This window comes from Chrysochloris asiatica, unplaced genomic scaffold (genome assembly GCF_000296735.1).
Source record: "Chrysochloris asiatica unplaced genomic scaffold, ChrAsi1.0 scaffold00079, whole genome shotgun sequence".
Lineage (NCBI taxonomy): Eukaryota > Metazoa > Chordata > Mammalia > Afrosoricida > Chrysochloridae > Chrysochloris > Chrysochloris asiatica.
Window position 1 is genome coordinate 3075337 of NW_006408597.1, and position 11197 is coordinate 3086533.

The window sequence follows — 11197 nt, forward strand, 5'->3', positions numbered from 1 at the left end:
TATAACGCAATCCTAATCCAGATTTAACGACGTTCTTTAAAGAGATGGAAAAACTCTTACAAACTTTATATGGAAAACAAAGAGTCCACAGATAAGCAAAGCACTGCTTAAAAAGAAGAACAAAGTTGTGATCCTCTCACACCCTGACTTCAAAATTTACTACATGGCTACAGTGGTCAAAACAGCCTACTATTGGTACAATGAAAGATTCATAGATCAATGGGACAGAATTGAGAATCCAAAAAATTAATCCAACTAAATGCAGCCAACAGAACTTTGATAAAGGTTCAAAGTACAATTATTGAATGAGGAGACAGTCTTTTCAACAGATGGTGCTGGTAAAACTGGAAATCAATATGTAAAATATTGAAACAAGACCTTCATCTCACACCATATACAAAACCCAATTCAACATGGATTAAAGACCTAAATGTGAATCCCAGAATTATAAAGGTCATCAATGAAAAAAATAGCGACAAATTTAAGGGCTCTAATGCAGAGAACACACAGACTATCAAACAGCGAGAATTGCATGAACAAAGGAAGACAAAACAGATGACTGGACATACTAAAGATTAGAAACTAATATGTATCAAAAGATTTCACCAAAAGATTACAAAGAAAGCCCACAGAATAGGAAAAAAATCTTTTGCAATAATATATCAGACAACAGAAAACCTCTAAAATCTATAGTAAACTACAACACCTCTACAAGCAAAAGATAAATAACCCAGTTTAAAAATGGGCACAGGACATGAACAGAAAATTCACCAAGGAAGACATTTGGGCTGCAGACAAGCATATGAAGAAATGTTCATGATCATTAGCCCTGTTGTTGTTGTTGTTGCTGTTAGATGCCATCCAGTCGGTACTGACTCATAACAACCTTATACACAGCAGAACGAAACACTGCACGATCCTGAGCCAACCTCACTATTGTTGCCACACTTGAGCCCAATGATACTTCCACTTTGCTAGAAAGATGTAATTCAAAACAACAAGGAGATATCATCTCATACCAACAGTAACAGCATAAGTTCAAAAAAGCAGAGGACAATAAATGCTGGCGAGGATATGGAGAGACTGGGGCCTTCCTACATTGCTGGTGGGAATGTAAATTCCCAATTTGGATGAACCTTGAGGACATTATGCTGAATGAAATTAGTCAGTCACAAAAGGACAAATATTGCATAAGACCATTTTTGTAAAACCTTAAGAAAAGATACCCATACTAAAAGGAAAAAAAAAAAAAATTCTTTATTGGTTACCAAGGGTGGAAGGGAGGGAAAGGTAGAGCACAAGTTAAGGGACAGACAAATCATAGTTCGGGTATTAGGGAGGACAATACACAAGAATGAGGTGGGGGATGGAAGAACGAGGTAGATGGGTTTGCATGGGCTAAATAGGACAGAAGTAAATAGTGATGTATGCTCAACCTTGTAACAACAGGGCTCTGTGATACAGAGATCGAGGCATAGTCTGAATGGGTAAGAAGGGAAAGAATGTTAAGATGCTTAACTATCTTATGGATATTGATTTTCCTTGCCTTCTAGTGTAAAATAGATACTTCAGTGGGATAGAAAGGAATATCAGGAAACATGATTACAGAAACTTTGTAAGTCCATCTTCACCCTGTAACTGAACAGAAGACCAAAAAGGGGTTCTAGAACTTGCCCAGTGAAAATAGGCTTCTTGCAGAGAAGTGTACAGTCTATACACTTTGTAGTGTATAGGACGTTAGGTGGAATCCTGAACCCCATCTAGAACTTTCTGAGACGGGACATTCCCACTTGAAAGGACATGCAGACCAACCCAGAGCAGCTAGAGGAATGGGACAGAAGATACTTCCTGAAAGAAGACCAGCAAGGAAAAACAAAATCAAAAACAAAAACTGGCAGTCTGTTTGGCTATTACAAGAACAAGCAAGCTGTTGGCAGGGGAGCCATCAAAGCAAGCAGTCAAGTCCCCTCAGGACAAACCCCCCTCCTCCAAGACTGAAACTCAAAGGGAACACGTGAGCAGGCATGCAAGCCCGCTGACCACTGTGTTGGTCTATGTGGAAGTGAGAGAAAGTCAGTAATGAAGATAGGGATAAGTCTGACCACATTCCATAGACTCCTTTTAACCTTGAGATGAGAGACAGAAAAGGAATGGCTGATTGGTCCAAAGTTCGGGGAGACTTTTCAACTCCTGAGCCCATGGACACTGACCTAACCACTGAGGACTAGAGCTGAGAGTGAAGTGTCCAGCTAATATGAAGTAGGGGGAGATGCACAAGAATACCCATTTGACCTAGCTTTGATGGTTTGATGACCAGAGCTCGACAAGAAATTTGATAAAAGAAACAAATATAAATTGCTACAATTTGATGAACTTGACCTACACTTATGGATGTAGTAGCTCAAAATACCAACTGAGAGGAAAGGAGCCTTCACATCAAGGATCAAGCCTATTTCCTCTGTACACCATGTTGATAGAGATGGGCAACTTAGACACTGGGTACCTAAAATGGAGGTGGGGGTGTGTGGGGAGAGGCACCTACAGAGGCACAAAGTAGCTGTCTTACAAGTTTTCAAGAGGGAGTTTAATTGCAAAGTGGGCAAGGGAAGCTAAAATCCCCACTGAATAGTTTTCATCTTGTCTACATGGGGATGTGGATAGGATTCTTTGATTCCACAGTAATTGTTACCATGACTATTTCGATTGTCACAACTGTAAATGTAAAAGTTTTATAACATAAAGGGGGGTAAGCTAATCTTATATTCCAGGAACAGACAATCCTAAGAGCATCAAGGGAGAAGAGCATGAGTGGAATGCAGGACCCTATCCAGAGAAGCAGTGACAAAGATGAGGACATGGAGAGAGGGAACAGCTGAGAACTCTAAGCTCATGGAAAGAGAAAGGCTGTATGCTGGTGGCCAGAAGGCAGGCTTACAGAATGTGCCCCCTTGTGTTGTTAAAATGATTATATATTTCGGAGTGTTTTTGTGTACATCCAAAAAAAAAAGATGATGCATGGAGGAGATTGTAATCATTGCAATTAAAATGAGTGCAAAACCAATGTTCTCCCATGTAAACTATCACTCAATTCACAATAAAAGCTTTAAAAAGAAAAAGAAATAAGAAGAGATAATTCCTGGAACTATATTTTAGATTTCTCCAATCAGTAAAAACTAGCATTTTTAAACTATAGTTATACTTTAAAAATTGGGGGCTGATGAAGGTCTTAGAATGCACACTTCAAGAACAAGGTTCCAATCACTGTTTTTATGTTGAGTGAGTATCACTCCTTTTAATCACAAAGTGAAAATTTTCTATAAGTCCTTTTCTAGTTTTATAATAAATGTAGTTTGAATGGAGATTTGTAATCTGCAAAGATAGAACTGTGAACTAAAAGAAAGGAGAGCAGACAGGCGTTAAGTGAGAGCTCCTAGCATTCATTATCCATGGCAGCACATGTGTTCTTGGTCTGCCCTTTATCTTTTCCTTTGGTGAATGAAACCTTTTCCATTCCAGAATTGGACAGCACTGATCCCAGGACTCACTGGTCCATCAAGGATGAGTATATGAGGGAAGACAGAGCAGTGTCTGTCCTCCCTAGGACCTTTCTTCTGGGACTCTTGGGGAAAAAAAAAAAAAAAAGATTCCTTTGGGAATCATATGATTTAAAGACACACAAATTAGAACTCCTTTTGGCCATCTTGCCCAGTTGCTAAGAAAAGGCTACACTAATGCATGAATGAAGCAGAGCCTCAAGACACAAAACAAATGGATGTCCCAAGGACATCACTCAGAGTCATGGATCTCGATATCCTCAAAGTTATTCCTACCCTGGACTTTTGAGTTATGCAAACTAATAAAGTCCCCCTTTCACTTATGCTACTTTGAGATGACATCCTCTTAAAAGTGAACAAGTTCCAATATGCTTTTATTGTGCAGAGAAAAAGAATTTTCTTACCTGATAAGTCCAGTAATTATTCTAGCACGTTCTATTATAAAGAGTATTTCAGATTACATCAACTTCTTGGTGTCAGAACATCTATGCTTTTCCTAATACAGATGCTTTTTGAATTTTAACTGGAACTCACCATGGAAAATACAGTCAGTAACCCTGAACAAATGGTACTCACACTCATCCAGACCCAGCTGATAGGCTAGGTTCTGTAGGCCTCGTACCTTCTCCATCAAATTAGCCGTGGTGAGACTGCCCAGTTCTGAAACAGAATAATTTATTTCAATACCTTGTCTTCCCACTGTTATTTAGTAATAACTTCTTTGGGATGAGAATACCTGTTATATAAATTTTCAAGCTATTTTGCATAATTCTTGTCAAATAAATAGATACTGGATCCCTAGCTGTCCATTCCCCCTATGTCGTCTACCCCTCAATTAAAAAAACCAAGTCAATGAATTTTTCCATTATTACAAAGAGCCTCAAATGAGTTTATCCACTTATGAGAAAAGAGTTAACATAAAGATAATGGCAAATTAAGTGCTTTAACCTGAGGATCCTAACTTACTCATTTTCTCCACACTTCTTTTGCTTATTACACAAAATGAATACACCATTATAATATGGAACCTTGTGTTTGGATATAGCACTGAAAAAACACATATCTTGCAAAATAGGTGTTGTTTCCACTGCTATTTACAAGTCTTCATTATTATGACTCACAATATGATAGTAACTATTCCCCATTTTTCTAAGTACCAAACTTTCCCTTCAAATCAATTCCCATAATTTTTTGTTTTAAGTTTAGCCAGTTAAAATGACCATGGAATTTCAGTTTTTAACCTAAATTTCCAAGATTTTATTTAAATAGCACCAACCATGTTTGGAGTCCTGGTGTGGCGCTGTGGGTTAATGCGCCAGACTGCAAAGTCATGTGAACTGCAAGGTCGGCAGTTCAAGCTCACCAGCTGCTCCTCAGAAACCCTATACAGGGTTGCTATGGGTCAGAACCGACTCAATGACACTTAACAACAACAACCATGTTCAGGTTTAAGACATGGGTTAATTTGTACATAACATAAGCTATGACTTCTTACTTAAAATTTAAAGGTTCCTTTAAATACGTAGTGGCGGAATGTTATAAAAATGTCTGTTTGGAACATTAGAACAATGAATCCGAGATGTCCTTGAGACTTAATTTTTCCATGGCTGAATGAGGGGATTTAAACATTTCAATGCAGAACAATTAATTACTTCTGCAATCCAATAAAGGTGTCTTTTCCCTCCCACTTATCATGTCCAGTCATTATATCTGGCAGAAGTAGACTTTCCTGTTCCGTTCAGCTTCTTAAATAGCTCGAGAATCCAAGTTTTTAACCTTAATTTTAATCTAATACTTCACAACCTTCATGAATCTTATCACTAGGGTAATCAAAAAATAAATGAATAAAGAAGAACAAATATCAAGGAAAATTAATGTTTTTAATTTAAATTTCCACTTTGTGATTGGATTCTGAACCATTTATCAAACAACAACATTCACTACTTACCCTTTATGAAAGAAATTAACAAGCTAGAAAGAAGTACAAGATAGGCCTTAACCCACTAAAAGGTTGTCATTTCATAGCATTAACAAAAATATGTGGCAGTAAATCCCAAATACAGCAGTTGTACTATAGAAATAATTAGATTTAATATAAAATATCAGTTTAAATTTTAACTCTTTTGCATAAATGTTGGCTATGCTCACTTCTGCATGATATCATCACACCTAACTTATGAGAATTAAATAAGAAAATGTATGTGAAAGCATTATGTGAACTGTAAAGCTTTATACAAAGAATTATTATTACAATAATATAGCAACAGAAGAAATCACAATGATGGAGCTGGCAGGACTTGACAGGATTTGTACATATGGAACAAGCAGAGAAGGCATTCAGGCATAAAGGACTGTGAGTAAGAATGGTTGCATGGGCAGTTCACTGAAGCTGAGAATACTTTTAAAGGAATAATAAAGAAACTGGAAAAGTAACGATTTCTGGAGAGACATAAATGTCAAAGTTAGAGGTCATTACAATTACTTACCTTTCAACATGTCGATATCATCCCGTTCTATTTCAGCCATCCATTTGGGGGGAGAGCTAGTAATAGGCTGTCAGAAAATAAGAATACATCCATTGAGATGTATACCAAGTGAAGAAGCCTGACTCTCCCTTCTTATAAGAAAAACACATTGTCACACAACCTTCAGGTTTGAAAATAATGGCAAACTTCCAAAACCTGACCTTCTCCAGGTTCAGATATGGTTCACAAACACTCATCTTACAAAACGACACTACTCGGCTTGCAGAATGTGCCCTTTGGTTGCTTAAATTATTAAATATTCCTGAGTGTTTTTGAGTGCATCCCCCCAAAACAAGACAGGGAATAGAAGCAAATACTGTTGAATGATGATGCACAGAGGAGATAGTAATCATTGCAATGAAATGATGAGTGTAAAAACGATGTTCTCAATTCACAATAAAAACTAAAAAAAAAAAAAAAAGATGACACTGCTCAACCAGAAGCTGAGGAAAGGGGGAATAAAAGGTCCTCACCACCTAAAGGGTACTGAGCTTGTGTTTGGAGCGATGAAAACTTCTGGGACATGAATAGTGGTGATGGTAGCACAGCATGGTGAATGGAATTATGTCACGGAATTGTACATATAAAAAATGGCCGAAATAGCAAACTCTTGGCTATATATATATATAGTTTACGGCAACAAAGTTTGAAAGATAACAATACTGCTCATCTTTAAAGTTGGTTTTGGAGAAAAGACCTTGGAAGAATTAGGTATAATTATTAATAATGTTTCATGTGCAACGAGCTAGAATAGCAATAAAAGAAATTCTTTGCATTTCAGCTCTTTAAAAAGCCTTCAAGTGAACTGTCAGAAAGCCCTCAATCAGAACTGTCTGAAAAAAGGATCAGTAAGTATACTTCTCTGGCAGAGGATAAATTTAAATTAAGATTCAATTCAAATGAGAGAAAAATGGTCATCATTTGAAATTTCATAGTTTCATTGTAGAAGTTTCAGAAAACTTGAGAATTTTAAGCTATCTTCTCAGTTCTAAAATTGAACAGACAAAATAAGAGAATGCTTTCTTGGAATAGCTTTAAGCTGGCAGTTTTCAATCCTGATTGCATATCAGAATCACCTAAAAAACTAGAAACAATAAACATTGATGTGCTGCCAACTACATTATTAAACAGGCGCAGTGGGCAAACCCCACCTTTATTGATTGCAGTATGGTTAAGAATCAATATTAATCCAGCTGTCATCTAGAAAAGGACCCAGGCTTCACCTTCCTCTACCTCCATTCCTCATTTCCAGTCACTTTTGTTTGTGGTAATTTCTCTCTCTTACCTTAACCAACTACTAGAGTTAGGTTAGAATTCATTCCTGGTCATCTGGGGCCAAGCCATTAAGTACCAGCTGTAGGCTCAGGAATCTGCACAACTCCCTGCATTGCAGACAAGTCAGCTCCTTTTCCTATTGTTCTAGTCCCCTGGGGCTAGGTCACTAGCTAAGAATCTGTTCGCCTTCACTGACTGCCAGTGCAGACTTTCTGTGTCACCCAGGTACTCAAAGCTGATTCTTCACAAATCAACTGTCTATATAAACCTCTTTGTGTCCATCAGCCACCTAAAGCTGGTTCCTCACAAGTTAGAACTCTGCTTTAATACTACTTGTGCAGCCTTCCTCTGAATTAGCCGTCCCAGCTAAATGAAAGTCTCATAGCTCCTTGTGGGTTTGTTAATTCTATAAAATGGCTTACAATTCATGGAGACTATTACCTATACTTACAGTTGTTGTTTTTGTTAAGTCGAGCCAATTCTAACTCACAAGCAGCCGGTGGGTTTGAACTACCGTTACCCATTTATTATTAGTCTCTTAAAAATCCTACAAAGTAGTTTCAGATGAGAAAACTAAGGCTCAGAAATGATCAGAAACAATGAAGAAATGCTCCCAATCATTAGCTATTGTTATTGTTTTTAGGTGCCATCAAGTCAGTACCAACCCATAGCCACCATAGCAGAACGAAACACTGTCCAATTCTGGGCCAACCTCACTATCGTTGCCACGCTTGAGTCCACTGATGCTGCCACTTTGCCAATCCATCTCTCTGGGGGTCTTCCTCTTTTTCTCTAACCCTCCACCCTACCAAACATGATATCCTTCTCCAGTGACTGGTTCCTCCTGACAATATGTCTGAAGTATAAGAGATGAAGTTTGGCCATCTTGGCCTCCAAGGAGCACTCTGGCTGCACTTCTTTCAACACAGATCTGTTGGTTCTTTTGGCAGCCCACGGCACTTTCAGTATTCTCCTCCAACACCACTACTCAAACGCATCAATTCTTCTACGGTCTTCCTTATTTACCGTTCAGCTTTTGCATGCATATGAGGTTTTTGAAAATACCATGGCTTGGGTCAGGCGCACCTTAGTCCTCAAGCTGACATCTTTGCTCTTCAACACTTTAAAAAGGTCTTGTGCAGCAAATTGTCTAATGCAATACGTCCTTTGATTTCTTGACTGCTGCTTCCATGAGTGTTGATAATTGATCCAAGAAGAATGAAGTCCTATCTTTTCTCCGTTGATAAGAATGTTGTTTATTGGTCCACTGGTGAGGATTTTTGTTTTCTTTACATTTAGATGCAATTCATAATGAAAGAATGTTGGTTATTGGTCCACTGGTGAGGATTTTTGTTTTCTTTACATTTAGATGCAATCCATACTGAAGGCTGTGCTCTTTGATCTTTATCAGTAAATGCTTTAAGTCCTCTTCACTTTCAGCAAACAAGGTTGTATCATCTGCATATGGCAGGTTGTTAATGAGTCTTCCGCCAATCCTGATGCCACGTTTTTCTTCAGAGAACCCAGCTTTTCAGATTATTTGTTCAGCATACAGGTTGAATAAGTATAGGTTGAATAAGTGTGCAATGACCCTGTCACACACCTTTCTGAATTTTAAACCATTCAGTGTTCCCATGTTCTGTTCAAACAACTGCCTCTTGGTCCAAGTACAGATTCCTCAAAAGCATAATTAAGTGTTCAGGAATACTCATACTTCGCAATGTTGTCCATAGCTTTAGCTATTAGAGAGATGCAAATCAAAACAACAAAAGATAATATCAAACCCTGGCAATAACAGCAATGATCAAAAAAATAGAATCAACAAATTCTGTCAAAGGTGTAAAGATTGGAACTCTTATATATGGATGATGTGATTATAAAGTGGTACAACCATTACAGAACATGATATGGTACTTCTTTTAAAAATTAAAAATAGAAATACCATGTAATCCAGCAATCTCACTACTAGGTATATAAGAATAAATCAAAAAGTATTGCTAGACTGTTTGGCTGTAACATTATCAATCAAGCTGTTTGCCTTGGAGCCATCAAGGCAAGAAAATGGGTAGGCAAGAAAAGCTTACCCACTAGAGTGAACTCCTAAGACTGAAACTCAAAGGGAACACATGAATGGTCCTATATACTCGATGGCAACCATCCTGGTTGACTTATAAGTGTAAGGGGGGTAATTGCAGTAAACAAGTCATGGGCTAAGATTTGCCATATTCCATGGACACCCAGTGACTTAGGAATGAGAAAGAGAAAAGGATGGGCTGATGGGTTTGAAGTTCAGGGTGACATGTGAACTCCCGAGCCCAAAGACAATGACTGAGCCACTGAGGACTAAAGTTAAGAATGAAGCACCACCAGATGTGAAGAAGGGGGAGGTGGACTTGCAGACAGTACCAATCAGACCTAGCATGGATGGCTTGCTGACCAGAATACGACCAGATGAAGATAAAGAAGTATGATACAAGAGCAAGCGTAATTGCTGCAACTTAATCAACCAGACTCTTGATTATGGATGAAACTGCTCAAAATTCCAACCAAATAGGGAAGGATTCTCCTTATCAAGGATAAAGCATGACTCCTCAGTACACTGGGCTGATAGCAATGGGCAGCTTAGACTTTGGCTACCAAAATTGGGGGAGGGGGGGGCTACAAAAGCACAAAGTGGCTGGCTTACAAGCTTTCATGAGGGTGCTTAGTATCAGAATGTAGGCAGTAAGACAAAAACCCTCCTGTCCAGATGGGCCTGGTAATAAGGGTGATAAGACTTTATGATACAATTGCAAGTAACTGTTTTCAGCTCTAATGGCGAGTGTCTAAATGTAGAAAAGGTGCAACTGAAAGGCGGAGCAGTTAATCTGTCATCTCAGGAACAGGGGACCCTAGGACCATCAAGAAGGAGGACATGAGAAGAGAGAGGGATCCTGACCAGAGAAGTGGAAACAATAGAGATGGTGGTAGAGGTGATGGTATACAGAGACAGAACAGCAGTGGACTCTAGGCCCATGGACTAAGAAAAGCAGTGTGCCTGAGGACAAGAGGCTAGCTTGCAAAATGTGCCCTTTGGACATTTAAACAAATATATACTTATGTTATGTATACATTAAAAAAAGGTAAATACTGTTGGCTAAGGATGCAGGGTATTCTAATCACTACAATGATTTGTTGAATGTATTAAAAAAAAAAAAAAAAGCGTATGTAGGAATTGTCAAAGCAGAAGGAGGGTTATATGTTAAAAGTATCTTTGAAGCTAGCTTTATATAGTTTAACAGTAATTTTATTAATCTCAGTCTTTATTTTTCTTGAAAGTCATTATATAAAAATCTGCTTATATCTTAATTTAGCTTTATATAACTGCATCTCCTCAGTTCTACTGAAAATAAAATTCAAAATATTGAAAAACAAAAATGTTTCTGGTAGAACACAAAAAAAGTATTGCTAAAAAATCATAAAAGCTTCTATTAAACAAAAATATCAACATGTGAAGCTCGTTTCTCAACATATCCTCCCCTCTATCTAGTGCCATAGACTGCCGGAAGAAGTATGCCAGAACGCTCCTTAGAAGCAAGGATAGAGAGACCTTTGTCTCTTGTACTTGGACATGCTGTCAGAAAGGGCCAATCCTTGGAGAAGGACATCATGCTTGGTAAGCTAGAGGGTCAGCAAAAAAGAGGAAGACTAATGAGATGAACAAGGAGCTTTGGAAGTATAGCCGTTATGAATCGAGCTGCGAACCGCAAGGTCAGCTGTTCCAAGGGAGAAAGATGAGGCTTTCTGTTCCCGTAAAGATTTACAGCCTCGGAAACCCTGTACAGGGTCGCTATGAGTCGGAAC

The 11197-nt window shown here is 38.3% G+C and overlaps 1 protein-coding gene across 1 annotated transcript in view; it reads right to left on the bottom strand.

Moving 5' to 3' along the window:
- Positions 1 to 11197, bottom strand: part of LIN52 (lin-52 homolog (C. elegans)) — a 196224-nt gene that overhangs the window by 166035 nt on the left and 18992 nt on the right. The window contains exons 4-5 of the mRNA XM_006865532.1: positions 6041 to 6107; positions 4131 to 4214 (exon numbers count right to left, since the gene is read on the bottom strand). Of these exons, the coding sequence (XP_006865594.1) occupies positions 4131 to 4214; positions 6041 to 6107 (151 nt within the window). The remainder of the gene's footprint in view (positions 1 to 4130; positions 4215 to 6040; positions 6108 to 11197) is intronic.